The 17,646-nt window shown below is 44.8% G+C and overlaps 1 protein-coding gene across 1 annotated transcript; it reads left to right on the forward strand.

The window, feature by feature from the left end:
• Positions 1–4,475: 4,475 nt before the first annotated feature.
• Positions 4,476–16,951, forward strand: LOC142590429 (uncharacterized). The gene is made up of 3 exons (XM_075702529.1): positions 4,476–4,769; positions 15,461–15,622; positions 16,767–16,951. The coding sequence occupies exons 1-3, from the start codon at positions 4,627–4,629 to the stop codon at positions 16,825–16,827; spliced, it is 366 nt and encodes a 121-aa protein (XP_075558644.1). The 5' UTR covers positions 4,476–4,626; the 3' UTR covers positions 16,828–16,951.
• Positions 16,952–17,646: the final 695 nt, after the last annotated feature.

Below are 17,646 nucleotides of genomic sequence, written 5' to 3' on the forward strand. Positions count from 1 at the left end.
TTTTTGTCTTGCCCCCATTCTCTTATGGCACAAGTTGTTTGCGCCTTTTTATTGCCATAGCAATTACAGGGACACTACAGCTGTACCCGTGGCATCAACGTCATCTGCGGGTTGACTGCAGCTCGCCTCGGGTAGCAAAAGGCAATTTGCAGAACTGGCACTGTACATGCATTACTCACAGCGTTCATCTTTTGAACATGACGCGCTATGCTGGAGCATTGGCACCTGAACGCGGGATCCAAAGAACACTTTGCAGCATGGCCAGTGTGCTTCACGAGATGCTGGCCTCAGCATGTCAGATGGTATAACGATGGGTGCAGGGAAAAAGAATGGTATGTACATTAGCACGTGTCCAGTCCCGTCACATGGCGAGGCTGAAGACTACCTGCCAAGTGCACTCCAACATATCCACAGGTCACAGCACCCATTAAAACCAATAAAGTTGGCCGTTAAGTGACCCAGTGGCATATCTTGACAGATCTACTGCGAAGCTATCCCTTGGTTTTGACAGTCATCTCCTGATGGTTCCTGATCAATTTTTTTATCACAGTTAATTACATCTGTTCAGAACCTAGCACCATGTCATGTTGAAGAAGGAATATATTGCTATTGCGAGATTGACGAACTGCAAAATGTATCGTGAAGATGCCGTGGAACTACCTCTTGTAGGCTAACAGAGATCACTATTGTATGCGACGGTGTGACCAACGTTGAGACAGATGGCACCAATGTGAGTTTTGTCTAAAGACCAGAGAAATGCTGCAGGAAAATCTTCTTAAACTTTTCGTCCCGAGGACTGCAATTAATCATCGCAAGTCAGCCCAATTAAGTGCATATTCAGTGTGTACAGCCACCATGTGCTCATACCCATGTAAGCCATTACCGTGCAGCTTTTACAGTCTTTATATTGTTCTGATACAATCGACCTAAGAGACCAGCCGAGCAAGAGATTGGCAGAAAGGAAACTGTTGGGTATGGGGGCGCAGCAGAGGCTACAGCAGATATCTCTGTGTACGAGGAACAGCCACACCCTTGATTGAAAGAGGCTGCTGCTGCTGCACTGCAGCAGTTATGTACCTCATTTAGCATATACATTTACCAAATGTTTTGCAAATTGCACTGCGAAAATGTTGGGCTTTTCTGTACAAATAAAAAAAAGCTCAATTGAGCAAATTATTGACAAGAGGCAATGTCATTGTTGGAAGGCAAATTATCGTGGAGCACTTCAATGATTATTTTCAGTTATCTTTTTTTTTCAACTTGGCAACTCTGATATTATGATAGTGTATTGCTAACAGGCATTTCAATGTTGCTGCACCTTAAAGCTACAGCATCTCCAAGGCAAGGCAATGTATTGAGTGCTTTTCTGCGCAGCTATACGAAGTATTGGCGTTTTTTTCCAGTAGTTTTGTTTTTTATCTTTGTTTGGCAACTCTTCCTGTCCACATACTTTTAACTCGCACAAAGAAGATAAGGGAATGACCCTGTGATTTGCAGCTGCCCAAATGGTCTGCCCAACTTTTTTCTTCGTCTTAAAATATAAAGTTTTTATAATCATCTTAATCTGAACTAAAGATATGGAGGACACTAAAGCTTCGCCTTTAAGAGTGGAACATGGCAGCATTCAAAGATCCCCGACTGCCTCTCAAGCTTTCCGGCAACTGCAGCATATGTAACCGTTATGTTTGCCAGGAAGCGCTGGCGGTGAACACTATGCACGAAGGCGGGCTTTCTGGTAGAAACGCCGCCTCTTGCATGGGCCGCAATGCAGCGAAGGCGAGCACCATCTGGAGGTGTTGCAAGAAAACGTGTGCGCCGCCACACGCAAATGGCAGACACTGTGGCCGGTCTATGAATGGTAGAAACTCTGGAAAAGGGGCTTCTTTTCATGTAACATAATTATGTTTTCCCGTATTGTCAAATTACAATGCAACATTATCATGTCTGTAGGTTGTGTGTAAATCATCCTGTACGATTTTTCCACTTACTCTAGCTTGAGAAATTCAATTCAGTAACTGCCTTGCGCCACATGGAGGGCCTGGGTATGGATGATTAGAAAATATTTTCGCCGAAACATCTGATGCTGGACTTGAGATGCCGGATCTTCTGCGACAAGGGGCCCTTAACACTCTTGCGTTAAAATGTTGGCTACCCCGTTTGCTCTCTATCAACACCACTGTTATCCTGCCTTCTAATGTTATGCAACATAGTTATAAAAAAACTGCAACTAAGCCAGAAGAATGCAAGCATTCTTTTTTACTTGAAAGTCTTGCAGTAAGCAAGAAGAAAGTGTAGCGAATCAAGGACTACAACATGCACTGCATTCTGACCTGTTCTGAGCACTTCTTATTACTAAATTTAAGTAGTGCCATTCATTGTCGACTTCTTCCACCTCGTCTGAATGTTTCATTGGTGGCTGCAATCATGTGGCAGCAGCATCATGTTGAATGTCCACAGGCTTGTATTCACTGATTGGTGTCTACGTAGGTCAGATCAGTTAAGTGACACCGTCTCATCGAAAGTTAAGCATACTCATTCACAAGGACAAGTAAAACATCTGATACAAAAATACCATCATTGTATCCAATATTTTATATAAGTGTATATTTGTTGCGCAAGTGATGTACAAACATGTTCAATTTACTTTGTTGCACAGTTGAGCCTCTTGTACAGATATGCGGATAGAAGACGCGTGTAGTTAATTGTAGGTTACAATGAAATAAATACAAAATCTCGTTGGTCATACTTTGCTTCAGTGGAGTATTCTCCCGCTATAACGAAACCAAAAGTGTGCGATCGGATACTGTCGGTTATAAAATTTTTTTTTTAAGTTATCTCAAAATATGTATTCCGATAGCAAAAATGTCAAATACAGTGGCCGACCAAGGTTTAATACGTCTCGTTTTTCAGACATTTGGCACCGCCACATGTCCCCGTCTTCACTAACGACAATTGAAATTTCGAGCGTCGCTATGAAGGTGGTGCCGCTGGATTTTTTGTACATGATCCGTGCTTGCGATGGCGCAAACATAGCGGCCGTGAACGAATTTGCCGCCACGTCGACATGGCACCATACCGACGAAGCGGAGATGGAATTAGGCCTAGCGGTGAAAGATGTCACCGACGGACTGCCTGCGACACGTGACACGGGAAGCTCGCCGTCAAAGCAAGCGTGAGCTCACGCGCATAGGCTAGACAGACGGCAGCAGTAGCAGAGTTCGGCTCCGGGTGCGGCCGAAAAACGCCTGCGGAAATATGAGTTGCCGTGTCCGAAAATCGGTCGGTGGCTACTCGGCTACATCAATTTCAAATGACATCCAAGATGGGCATGTGCATTTTCGCAAGCGGCCGGGTGGCTGGTGGACCGCAGGCCCGCAGTGGCCAAACCAACGCATGGCGCAAAACGCGACGTAAGCTAATGTTCATGCACACGTGTCGCCACGGCGAGCCGCGGACGGACCATCAAAATCATTTCTGGCTTGCTCGTCTCGATGACTTTCGCCATTTTGTTTTTTTCTCGCTGACGTTTGCGCTTCTTTCGCAAGATATGGGATCGCGATTTTTTTTTTTTCGCCAATATCAACGTGTATGCTTATAACAAGTATCGGTTGTAAAAAAGGTATTTTCATATGCGATATGCAACTTCGTCATAACGAAATTCCACTGAATCCATTTGTCTCGATTTGAAAAGGGGCTAGTGGAAATGGGGGAGCGACATGGTGAAATGGGGCAGGATTAGATGAGATGCACATGTGCGCGTGCTCAATTCCAACTATACCCCAGCCCCTTTTCCCTCCGTAAAAACAAAAACAATGTAATCCACTTATAGCGAAATGCGCAATGCAACTAACCCATTTGCGCCATCGGGAAAGCTGCGAGGCACCGGCAACGAGAACAGCTATAGGTTTTCAGCCTAGCTGTTAGTCGGTCTTTTAACGGAATACGAAATTTCTGTGATTCCTTCAGCAGCGCGCTACTGGCCCACCTATATGTATCGTAAGTGATATGTTTAGAAGACACTATGATACTCTTCGTACGTGGTTCTGGCATCCATGTAGCGACTTGCGTTTTAATGCAATCTTGCAAAAACAACCGTGTACCGCGCATTGGGGGCACGTTAAAGATCTCCTGGCGGTCAGAATTAATCCGGAGTTCACCACTACGGCGCGCCTCATAATCAAATTGTGGTTTTTGCTCGTAATAACCCAGAATTCAGACTTGTGCAACGACATATAGCAGTGGCGGGAAGCTCAAAAGTATGTTTAAAAGTTGCTAGGATAAAGACGCTGGTCACTGGGCATCTACACTAGTCAGATTTCGGCTATGCTGATCATCTACAAGATCTAGCGGCGATAAAAATATAGTTCAGCAATTGCCCTCGTAACGGCGCACTGTCTGCTTTCAAATATCGCGCCTGCAGCAGCGGCGCTAGCAGTCACCATCGTCAGTACGATCGTTCCAGCCCAATCCAACCGCACGGTGAATCCAGCCGCAGCCGTCCCCTCGCACGCATCGCAAACGCCAGCGCGGTTCTTGCCTGTCAGCCTCCATTGCTTTTTGTTCCCGCGCCCGGGAACTTATCTTTCGTGACTTCGACCCCCGCACGGCCTAAAACTGTACGCCAACATGATGGCCCAGTCGTACCAGGTTACGCCTGGTGTCCTCAAAACAGTCATACAGCCGGGCATAGGGCCTCGACCAAACGTCGGCGACAGCATCACCGTCCACTGCACCGGCCTGCTAACGAATCCGCCCAGGAAATTCTGGAGGTATGTCTCTGCCATTCGCGTCGCCTGCGGCCTCATTTTCAAGTTGAGCCGAACGCTCGACCCTAGTATTTTCGATATGCGGCGACGCAGATCTGAACGAGGAAACATCGCAGTCTTCACGGCCTTTGGTTACGTAGAGCTTGTTATGAGAGAAAAAAAAAAGGAGGGGGGGTGGCAGCGGGGGAGTGAACTCTTGCGAGGCCGGCGAGGCGTCAAACGAGGCTTCGCGCTTGCCTCGCCGTAGCGGCTTTGCTGAGCTCGTTAACCGCAGCCGTTCTTCGGGCACGCTTAGCTTGGTTAAACGGCGGCTATTCGTGCTAATCTGCGCAATCGTCGGTCTAGTGCCACATGAGTTTGCCGTGTGAGCGAGATAAACCCTTGGATCTAGTGCGCGCGAATTGCATTGTCATTCGAAGTTCGCTCAGAGGAAATGACCTTGTTTTTCCTCGAGACCGCCGTTATCGTCGGCGTACGTTTGCTTGTAACAGTTCTAGTTTTTCGATGCAACAATTATTTCGACTAATTTTGCGTCGCTTGCTTATAAAATTGCTACCGGCGCGGTTCGACGAAACAGGCCTAGGCGGTGTCAAAACGCGGAGTCATATTCGGTAGTACAAACTCGGGCGTTATTTGCGAAGCGATTAGTTTTCACAACCCCAGTGTGGTGAGGTGTGAATTGTGCCGCAAATGCGCTTTAAAATCGTAGCGCTGTTTTCTCCGCTTCGCGTGTCGTTGCACGAGGTCGCTGGTTCTGGTTACCGGCTGCGACGGCCACATTCCAGCGGTGCCGGATTGCGAAAAACGCTCGCGTGCTGACGCTTCGGTGCACTTAAGGAACCCCCTACGTGGTCAGAATTTACCCGAATGTAGCTCTCTACTACGGGGCCTATTGGCACTGCGCTTGTAGCCTTATTTGGGACGTCAAGCGCTACTCAATGTATTTGTTAATATATTTTAACTAGCATGCCTCGTCATCGACTTTAAACATCGGTTTGTTTTCTTGCGTTGTTTACAGACCCTTATCTCCGGACACTTCTCTAGTTGCAGAACACGCCACTGAGGCTTAAATGCTAGTGGAAGGTCACACTCGGTGTTAGCCTTTGTCTTCTACTGTTTCTCTTAACGTTGTGACCAATACACCATACTGCCTCTTAGCATTCACATAATAAACTTTTCTATGAGTTATTTGTTAGGCGTGATGGGATGTGGACACGGGGCTTCAGGTAACGAAGTAAGAAAAAATATTAGCAAGGAAGGCAAGCAAGGAATGAATAGTCCAATTCAACCATGTCAGTTTATGAAGTCACAATGAAGTCAAACCAGCTAGCCAGTTTCAATCTTACTCTATGAAAATAGTAGTAGCACTTGTTTCTGCATAATTTAAGTTCGTTAGCAACTCTTGTAATCCTTCATGTATATAAAGTACAGTGGCTTTCTTTGGCATGTACTAAAGATTGTTCGCCTTATCTAGCTTCCCCAATGTCAATGTTAGTTGCAGTGTGAATAAAATTGAAAAAATTATGCACACCTGGAAATTTACTAGGAAAGCAGTCTTAACTGAAGTTTATTGGAAACAAAATGCAAAGAAAATGGCTTGTCCAGCTGCAGTCATTTTCCAAAAGAGATGTGCAAGAGAGGCGTAAAATTAATGGCATGAATTCAGCACAGAGCACCAAAGTGCAGCGAGATAAGTGTGTGGCCAGCGGAAAGGCGGAAACACAAGTGCTGTGTTTGTACTGCTTTTCGTTAACCACACATCCATCTTCCCATACTTTCGTGCTTTGCGCGCTCCATTCATGCCATGAACTTGGACCAGCTCATGCCATCTCACCATCCTAAAGGCTTGAAATTCCTGTGCCGGCTCCTTGTTATATCAAGTTTAGGCTGTTTGCTTGGGACTTTTTACTTTCCATCCCAACCTAGTGGCTAAGGTGTATTAGGTCGAGGTCATGGGTTTGATCCTGGCTCTGGCAGCGAAATGCATAAAAGAAAAGAAAATGCTTGTGTACTTTGATTTAGGTGCACATTAAAGAACCCCAGCTGGTTCAAATCAAATAATGTCGCCTGCTATGACGTGCCCTATAATCGTATCGCGATTTCAGGACAAGAAACTCGAGTTAAATACAATCTTAACCTGTTTAGCTTTGAGAAGCTTCTTAACACAAACAGGCCCACACCTGTGAAAGTACCTTAAAACCTGTGACACTGTATTAACTTTTCTCATTTTCTCTGCTAATGAGGGAGCACTTTTCGGCCAAATGGAAAATTATTGTTGATGCCTTTGATGTTTCAAAATGGGGCGCAATAACATGGAACAGTCTGTGCACCTAAATTTACCGCCAAACGAGCAGTTGCACTTTCTTGTGGCCACAGTGCACCGTTTGCGCTGGTGACTAGAACATAGTATGTCGTATACTGGAAGCAAAAAATAATGCATTAATTGACATAGCCTTACGTGGAGTTCTAGTATTCCGTAGAAATCAGTGTAAGCAAGAAATTACTGCGAAGTATGAAAAGAACTCTAGTTGACAACGTATCTTTATGATGAAGTGCAAGGTAGCCTGTGATGGTGATAATTTGCCAGTGTAGGTGTTGATACAGTCATGCTGACAAATTTGGTTAGTTGCTTGGTATAACTCTGTTGCATGGTATATTAGTTGCGTGCAGGTGTAATTTATTATCAGCGAAATCGTCATGCAAGTATTTGACGCCGCTAGCAGTCCACTGATTTCAGTATGTTTAAGGTAGATCCAATGCCATAGGTGGCGCCTAGGTGCCGTGATGAGCCTGACAATTGTGTGAATATTTTTGCCTAACTGTAAAAGTTTGTCTAATCTATGTTGCCAGTGTTTTCAGGTGTGCCATAGTTCGGGACAGCCAGTTCCCAATGTTGGTGGTAGAACTTTGTTGACCTGTGCACTTACGCTAACACTCCTGCAAATTTGCAGCTTTTACTGCACACTTTGTTGCATCGTGTGGCATGGTCCGGCGTGTGGTGCTCAAGCTTTCTTCACAAGACTATACATTCCTCAAGCAAACTTCAGCTCTGGCATCGTTACGTTGCAGAAGGCAGTGTTGCAAACTGCCCTTATGGCATGCACCTAACGTGATGATGAAAACTTTGTGTTAGTGATAGCCTTTTCTTACGGTGTATAGTGCAGGCATAGGTGTCACTGTGAAGTGCGTAAAGCTGTTGCGCCACAACACATGATCAGGTGGGCCAGATATTTGGAAGACTAAGGCCTTTGGCTCCTTAATTACTGCCGTCATTTCTGAAGCCATTGCCACGCGTATTTTTCATTAAATAGCACGATGGAAATGTCTGCTGTCAATGTGGAAAGTTTGCGGCGAGGTTTCCACACAAAATAAAAAAAGCACTGCTTATTGGTTGAAAGTGCCAGCAATATAGTTAAAACGTATTGATATGCCTATTTAAAGCAGTCGTGTCATTGAGCGTACTTGTCCAATTTTGTCAAATTAAGCTCGAGCTGGTAAAGTAAAATGGCACCTTCAGTATTGCTATGAAAACTTGGAACCAGAAGCACTGATACTTCTGATGTGTGGTAATATTTCAGCAAATAGTCAGTTACCTTCATAACAAAGTTGCTGGGATCTGGAATATCTTTATGCAGACCACTTCATTACAAATGTCGTGTTCCGAGAGCAGAATCTTAAAATTAGACCTGATGAAACAAATCGCTTAATTCAGACAATGCTAAGCTATTTTCATCTGATTTTTTTTTTTCGTGCATCTTTCAGAGTAATTAAATACTGCTGACTGGTATTGCTGAGGGTGACAATGTGCTCCCGATACCGCTGATTCGAGCAGCTGTCAGCTGAAAGGAGTTGAATGCTCGTAACCTCTCAAATCGCCATCGCTTTTATTTTCTACTGCCGAATCCTCACCACTGTCCTCAGTCAGAGTATGCTTGCATGCTTCCACCACAGTTAAAAAAAAAAAGTGTGTGTGTAAGCGCTGTGGTGTTTCCTCCCACTTAAGGAACAAAATACGGCCAAGGTAGCATAGGTAACTATGCCAAATAGGCAGGTGCAACCGACAAAATTTCCAGCATTTTATTTGGCCCTTGTCTTCATCCATACTAAGCCATTTAAACAAATTCTTTAATTACGCTTTACAACTTTTGGTGTAACATTTCCAAAGGGGTCTAGTATGGGGCCCTTCAAGCTTCAGTGCAAAAGACTGGCAGAGATGGCAAACCACAGGACATGTTGCATTGGCATATCGTAATGTGGCTGCACCCAAAGTACAGGAGCGTGCTTCCAGAGCTTCTGGGCACACTTCTTTTTTGTTCCTAGGCTGTAGCAAAATTTTAAATGTATTCTGCTGCGCTTTTTGCGGCATATGTCTAAAGTGGCAGTTCCAGCTGTTGGGGGCATGGGGAAATTTTCTCACTGTGGAAGAAATGTCACTTCAGCTCCTCGACCGGTCACTGTTGCCATGTGCCTGTAGCCGAAAATTTGAAGCCCACTAAATTTCGGCTAGCACTGCTCACAGCAGAGTGTATGTTTCCAGGTTGCGCAAGTATGTATTGCTGTTGGCCCTCGTTTGGGCTTGCATGAAATTGCCTTCAATGTGTAGTTGCCTGTGAGTTGCCTGTCAATGGCCTTCCTGTTTTCTTTTCCTTTCTTTTCCCCCTTTTTTCCTTTCTTCAGAGGGTTTTTTGAAGGTTATAGGGGCCCGTTCCCTGTGACGGCTGTGAAATATTGCTAATGCTCGGTGGTGTTTTGGGAGCGGGTAAGTATCGTTGCCCTGCATGGCCTTGGACTGCTTGTTTAGCTTCGGCCCTCCATAGAATGTGTTCAGTTTTTGATGACGCTGGTTCTGCCGTCCTGGGCTGTAGTACGTGCACATTTTACTTCAGTACGGTGTGAGGCATATTTGTAATGCTCAGTACGTGTGCATGCTTATGTTCATGACATTGTTGATCTCCAATGAAGAAGATGCCCTTATTAAGAGCTCGTGAAGACTCTAGTGTAGCTCAGGGGCTATAGTTCGTACGTTTGATCCTCGGGTGTGACTGTTTCAGGTTGGGCAAAATATAATTATGCACAAATGTAATCAAAATTTATCCAGAGTCGCTCACAATATCTTTCTGAGCCCAGGTGTTTGTCCCGGACTTCAGTAAAAAATTAAGCAATTGTGGCAGTTCTCTGAAATTGTCTATAGGGGGTCGGAAGCACTAAACAGATGGCTTAGACTTGCTCGCTGCTAACGACACTTGCCGTGCTCTTAAGTTCAACTTGCAGTGCTGTTTCCTTCGCGTTGTTACTGCCGGAGTGCATGTGTTTGACAGTGAATGGCTTTATTTTATTTTAAGAAAATATAGGGGCCATGGTACTTGTGTTTAATAGCAGTCGTGTTCGACCAGCAAAAAATAAAAATTGGGGTTGGCGATGTACTCCACCTCGGTAAATCTGTGCAGCAGAGCGTAGCATGGGGCTTGCAAGAGTGGTCTAGTTAGTGAAGCATCGCTACTGGGGTTACGAGGCACAATGAACACTCGGAGCGATGGCGCTCGTCCTGTCTACTTCGTGTTACTTTGTGGCCCTCTTCTAGTACCGAGGGCTTGTGTCAGCCAGTCGATAACTATAGCCAGCTGCATGTTCCAGAGAATGGAAGAGGAGGGCTTGTCCATTGTGCACTACTTCTGAAGCTTCCATTCTGTTCAAGTCATGCAGAGTGCAGTGAGCATTGGACAATGGATGACCCCTTCTTCTGGTTCTTTTTGGTTGGCTGGCACAACCCCTAGGTTTCGCTAAACAGCTGAGTTGGCGAGATGTATAGATCTCGTGTGTACAGAGAAGCTCTTGGAAACGAGAGGTGGGCAGGAAAAAAGATGCTTGCTTTCTGTGCAAAACTAAGTGGGGTAATTGGTAAGATGTAGACTGCTGGATGCATATCGAAACACTGTCAGATTTGAAGACCCAGTGCAAGTTCTTTTCTAGAACGTACACCGAAGTTATTGCATGAAAGAAAATTCGGAAGGCGGGTAGAGGACGGTAAGGCAAGGGTAGTATAACTATTTATTTTGTTGTTTATCACCTCTTTAAGTATTTTAATAAAGCGTTGTCACTCTCAGTGCACCTGTGAATTGTAAAGGTTAGATGCAGCATTTTATTGCTACTTAGCAAAAAAAAAAAAATCTTCCAGGGATATGAGGGAAAGAGCGAGAAAAAGTATTCCCCTGTATTGCAAGAATCTGCAGCCATTTTTCTGTGCTTTCAATTGCTGTACTAAGTGGGCACTGCAGTTGTGATTGCAAGTACAGCTGTCAGACTGAAGTTCTCTAAGTTAGGCATACAGTAGTACAATACAGCCTTTTCTTTTGCATGTTGCATGAACAGACTCGAACAGACTCTTTTTGTTCTTCCTCTCTTCATGTCTTTCAGATTAACAGGCATTTGCACATTTCTCGGCTTTTTAAATCTAATCGTAGAAGTGAATGTGTTTGCTGTTCAAGACCCTCAGGCTTGCATTTGCATGTTTACTGTCTACACACTATTGCCTTGTTGGTTGAATAATGTAGGCATCCTCTTCCAATGCTATAGCGAAGGTAATACCAGTCTCTTGAGTTATGGAAGTTACTGGGCACCCTGCTTGCACTATATAACCAGTGTGCCACACGAACATAAAAAGGTGAGCGGGAATGGCGTCTGATTGACCGGACCTCGAGAGCAGTTAGAAAAGTGCAAGTTGTCGCCTATCGTTCCGAGCCGAGCCTGATAATTCTTTGCGAACCTTTGAACGCAGCCTTGCTTGAGCAAGATGTTCAGTTGTCATCGGGAGTTTTTCATAGCTCCCACCACATCTCAACAACACAATGTGTTGGCAGCAGACTGGGAAGGCCATTGCTGAATCATTGCCTGTATAATTGTGTGCACTTCGACACGGTGCAATTTTTTTACTCGTCATGGGGATAAAACTTAAAAAATTATGTTTATCGGCAGTGTTTTGCTTTTGATGTGTTGCCTTATTCATGTACTGTTGAGCATGGTGATCTATTTAGAGGGGCAAGCATGCCTCGGCAATTTGTTGGCTGTGAAGTCTATTATCAAACTGGAGGCAATGATGGTTTCCCTCCCGTTCGTCTCCTAGCTATAGGCAATCGTATGTAGCTTCCCTGGTGCCATTAAGGGAGGACGTGGGTTGTGATATTTCCTGTTTTCTGGCCAAACATGGTGAAAATCGACTGCTTTAGTTCATATTGACTTCAAATATGCAACGATTATTCTTGTTCGTCAACTAGCTCAGGAGATAAAGCTACCACGGTATTTTCTGGAGACTGTAGAAAAAGTCCTAAGCATAAAGCTAATATTGGATATGTGGATATACCGTATTTACACGATTGTAAGTCGACTCGAATGTAAGTCGACCCCCCCCCCCCCCCATATCGCTTGACTGGAAAAAAAAGAGCATACCCTAGCGCGCATTCGATAACGAAAATTTATTAGTAGCTGACATGGTCACTGGACTACTCGTCTTCACTAGTGCTGTCATCGTTGCTGCGGTCCCACAGCGCGTCGTGGTCCAGCGAAATTTCAAATTTGGCCAACGACCGCACCAGGACATATTGCAGAACAGCAGCCCACGCCAAATGCATCCAACCACACGCAGCCGTCAGGGAGGCTCTTTTGACAGGTCCGGTTGGCGTAATTTCGCAGTCTTCTGCCGCCAGCCACTCGTTGTACTCACGGCGGAGCAGAACCTTAAAATTAAGGCGAAGGTCCGGGCTTGTTTCATGACCACGTCACACTTCAATGGCAGGGACCGATCACGCATTTCAGCGACGTACGCCGCAAGCTTAGCCTACAGCTCCGGACAGCGTCCAGACTTCGGCACGTGGGAAATTTCTCACTTGCCGTCACAAGGTGAAAATTTCGCTTCGCTGCAGTCGCCACTCTCGCACTACCCGTTTAGAAACATCGAAATTGCGGCCCGCTGCGCAGTGATTTGTTTCTTCGGCGTAAAGGATGGCAGCCCTCTTGAACGCTACTGTGAACGAGTGCCGAACGATTAGTGGGCCTGCAGCACTCATGACGACTCGGAAAGCATAGAAGTAGCGCGTAGCCGGCAGTCAAGTGGAACGCGTCAAAAAGTTCGTCTAACCAATACCAATGCCCTTAAACAGAGATAAAACCGCGATCGGTGTCTGCTCTTCCATGAACTACCGATACTCCCCGCAAGCGCCGCCGTTCTGAGGGTGCCGCCGCAAATGGGAACAGCGGCGCTTCCATCAACTATCGCCACCCCCCATGAGTGTTGCATGCACTGTAAGACTCTCAAAAATGTTGAAAAACCCTTCCGAAAAGCGAACAAACACGCGGGATAGCGAAAAGATACGGGTAGGGCCATAGAGCAAACATAAAATTGTACCTACGTTGTAGCTTTCGTTAGTATCGCTTTTTTTTTTGGCGGGGCCATGTTTTGGTTTCGATTGTAAGTCGCCCCCCCCCCCCCCCAACTTCAGCCTTTCAAATTTTAAAAAAGGGGTCGCCTTACAATCGTGTAAATACGGTACGAAAAAATGCAGTCTATGCAGCTGGAATCGGCTTTCAAATCATTGTCATTCTATAGTTTGTACCACGACTATGGAGAGGAAAAAAATCTAATATTTAATATATATTGGCAGAAAATGAATGTGCTTCCAGCACTATGATGCACTGATCGGACTTTGTTAGAAGAAAGGAATTGTAGTTTCAGCAGCTGTTCTAGATCACGAGATATATCGCTCCAGTAAGCTAGTGAAGTGACAAAGAATGTTTTGAGAAAAAGTGCCATTTCAAAGCAACTTTGGCTCAGATTCAACTCGTATATGTAACATAAAATTGTAGCTAAAATATGCAGTAATCTTGCAAGTAATACTGCAAAATGCAGTAATCTTGCAAGTATAAAATTAGTCTTATGTGTGCAAGAGTAGCTGTAGATTCTGAAAAATGCATATTTCAACAAATTCACTTTCACAAAGCTATTTATTTTTTTTTTATATTTTTCGTCTCGGCAGCTCTGAGCCAGATTGCATCCCTTAGGTAGCTTGGCTTCTGCAAGCATCTTGCAAGAGGCACATTATTGCATTAATGTGGCAACCCATGTTTAATATTCTGGTTCTCTGTTGCAGAATGAGAATTGTGTAATCAAGTGTCCATCTCTAGTCCACTGCAATTATTTGGAAATTTTAATTTTTAAGTAGGGTTGAAGCTTGTGAGAAGGAAATTGTGCCCACCTTAAAAATTTCATCCGATTACATGCTCATTTGGTGAGACATTTCGAATTTGCTTCGTCATGTCCAACAGTTCCTTATATTGAGGTTTGTTCAACTGTAGAAAATTTTAATATTTCTATAGTTCTGTAATGCCACCTTGTTGTACCGCCTAAATTCTCTGAAATATATATATACTTACCTGAAGTGTTCCTGCAGTGCTTTGTATTCACATGGACACGTATCTGTGCTTGGGCAGTGATGCAGCAGACAAAAGATGCAGCAAACAAGAGACATTCGTCTTTTCTGTTTTATCGCACTGCCCTAGCGTAGCTATGAATCCGTACCAACTTGCCAATCTTTTTGTTCATGTGCTGTTCGCAGGGGTAATTTTAACGTGCATGGAGCTTGCATTGTCGCCCGTTGGCTGGTTAGCTGCAATGGAGTTTCTGCCTTTGTTGTAGCACGGGCTTAAAAAAAAGTTAATGTATTCTGCAATATTAAAAATGACAGTAGTAGAATGTAATATCGTACAAGGGATCCAATGGAGCATACATGGATATTGAGCAGGCTACAACGCATTAAGTAGCAGTGGTGCCTCTATCTAGATCTGTCAGATAGGCCTCATAAATTTCATTTCTAGTACTCTAATTGGTTTTACCCAGTCCATTGGCATTCTCAAGCCATATATTGGTAATAGTTCGTTCAGGATGAATTGGGGCAATGGCTAATGTACGCCTGTCAGCAGGTTGAAGTGGCAGCTTGCAGTACCTGCAAAAAATCCAGTGGTTTCATTATCATAATTTATTGACCCTTAAAGGCCCCTGTCGGGGTATTACATAAGGGGGAGCCTATACAAGGTAGATAATAAAAACAAAGGTCATAAAGATATAACAATGCAACACAGGGACATAAAAAGAAGCCAAGAACTCTATAGTTAAAATGGTGCTTGTCAATATTGCCTTTATGCCACAAGTGCCGCACACGTAGGCGAATGGTTAGGGCAGCAGGGCAAGTACACAATGGTTAGGTATTCAGAACTGGACGAGTAACGACCCCTGTTGCTATGTGCTAGTGACGCCACACGTTTTTTGTTACTCGCAGCCATGTAAAGCCAACAGACAATGAAGCAAAGGAAAATATGAAAGGAAGCAGGAGAGGGAAATTGATCTCGGTGGAATAATATTTATATAATTCTATACATTCCTATATAATGTACATTTAAATTAAAAGCACTGTTAATTTTCCCTATGCCTTCCCTGGCTTCATTGTATGACGGCCTTACATGGTTGCGAACAACAGTCTGCCCCCTCAGCTCCCCCTCTATGCTGAAGGTAGTCGTTCTGTGTAGCCCAATACTTCATTGCTGCTGGCTTTTGTAATGTTAAGCCCATGCTGCTACCTTGGCAAGTCTATGCGAGTGTATTCTTGCACCCCTTGAAGCGTTCCCTTGCTTCCTTTTTTGGCGCACAGCACACGTGACCCAGGGCAGCAACCATTCTCATTCCGTGTGGGCGTTGGCGAGGTGATCCGCGGCTGGGACGAAGGCTGCCTGTCGATGCAGAAGCACGAGCTGTCGCGCCTCACCATCTGCGGCCTCAAGGCATACGGCGCACAGGGATTTCCAGCATGGGGATATCCTTTTTGTTGCTGTGTACGCAATGGAGCCCTTTCCTTGAATGCTCCCCCTCTGTCTCATTTAACGAGCTTGTCTAGAACAGATACAATCTCCTAGGCAGACTGCAAGTTTTTGGTTGGCAACATAAATTTCACCTATAGCTTTTTGGAGCAAGCCACGACGACGTAAGTGCAGTACCGTAATTATTTTAATGCAGACAGGGACATGTTTCTTTCTAAACGAGAAGTGTAGTCAAGTTGAGGGTTGACTTTAATTCAAGGATGCGGTTTGGCCACCACCTAGTTTTCACCACGTGGCCACGTCGTTCTAGGCGCTATAGAGCATAGCCTCGAAGGTCTGGTGGTTTGCCGCCAATTTAAGTTTGCACCCACTACAGTCGTCGATCTTGCGTTCCTTTCCTTTCTTTAGTACTGTGCTCGCAGCACTCCCAGGTCGCGAACAGGGTGCGCAGTATCAGTGTGACGTAGCATTCTCAACGGGAAAGTAGCGAGTGTAAAGTATTCAAGAAATTGAATGCAAGCAAGACAAGACCAATATTGTTTGGGGACTGGATGCACCTCAAGAGGTGTGGCCTAACTTTTTCTTTTTTTTTTTTTCTAGTGTAGCAGTGCTGATTTACTTGTAGTCAAGTTCCCTAGTTTGATCCCCAGACTAGGACAAAGGTTTCAAATGGAGAGCTTTCTCTGAGAAACAGACTTCCTTTGTAGCAACATGCCACTTTGTGGCAGATGCCAATATTCCCTTTTATTAAAATCTGTTCAACTTGTCTGCAGAATGGATTTGCCATATTTGGTGTCCATGTGCTTCGTGGTGCTGCTTAATTTGCCCTCACTCTGTCACCTGGCCTCTTGTTTAAATCGCACGGCAGAGTGAGCACCCCAGAAACGCATCGGTCCTGGGCATGATTCTTGAACTGGGATGAATTTTTCAACTGTGAAGCTTTCTGTGCAGCCCGTATGGTTGTCCTTTGTAGTGTCTTGCTGATGTCGGGTGAATTACAGTTTTCCCTTTCTATTAAAATTTGTGTGCTATTGCAATCGACAGTGCATTAGACTCGAGCAGGTAAAGTAATTTCGATCAGTGTACTGCTTGCCCCAGTGTGCATGTCCGGATGTTTGTCCTTAACCCATTTCCCTCCACGATCCCACCTAATGCAGACCTGCAGTTTGAGATCCAGATTTTGGCCATCAACGGGATGTGAGCAAGCCAGCTGAGATCATGGGACAGTTGTTGTTTCCACCTGTCTGTACGTTTCATCATGGGATTCTGTAAGCGCCGGCCCCTGTTTGTGGTATGCATTAAACTTGCTGAGAAACTGTGTAGAATGGTGGCTATTGTCTGGAAAGTGGATAGTGCTCGATTGTGAGAAGCCCATACTTGCACGAACACTCCTGGGAAAAGTCTCGCATCCTCATTAGCTTACGCTGTGGAACAGAAGGCATCTAGATCTTGCTTTTACAATGGCAAAATGGATGGCCGAGGGTTGAACCTGACGACTTATTTTTCTGTTTTTCTATTCTGCATTTGGCCAAATGCAAAACTGCTGCTGCATGTGGAAGCTACACTGATTCAGTGTCAGTTCCAAGAAACCGTTGTTTCTTGAAATGTTGTAAGAAGAAACCGAAAGCGCTGTTCACTGTTGCAGAAAGTGGCAGCGGAAAGCTCTTCTTTTTCTTGCAGATTGTTTAGAGTATGAAGTTTCTGGCTGAATGTCTTCAGTCAACGGTGATAATCGGCAAGTGTTATGCCGTATTGGAGCAGGAACAAAGGACGATGTAGTATCATGGCGTGGCACTTTCTTTTGAAAGCATGGTCGGAGGGGAAAAAGTGATGCAAGATTGTCGGCGGCAGTAATTTTGCACAAAATGTAGAGAAAATGCAGTGTGCAGTCGCATTCAATATGAGCGGCTACACTGCCTGTGCTCAAAGGATCTTCATGATTGCATGGTGGCGCCGACGTAGCCAAAATTGGGTTTGACAAATACCAGTAATTAATACTATGTAGAGCTCAATTTTTCTA

This window comes from Dermacentor variabilis, chromosome 8 (assembly GCF_050947875.1).
Source record: "Dermacentor variabilis isolate Ectoservices chromosome 8, ASM5094787v1, whole genome shotgun sequence".
In the NCBI taxonomy this organism is placed as follows: domain Eukaryota; kingdom Metazoa; phylum Arthropoda; class Arachnida; order Ixodida; family Ixodidae; genus Dermacentor; species Dermacentor variabilis.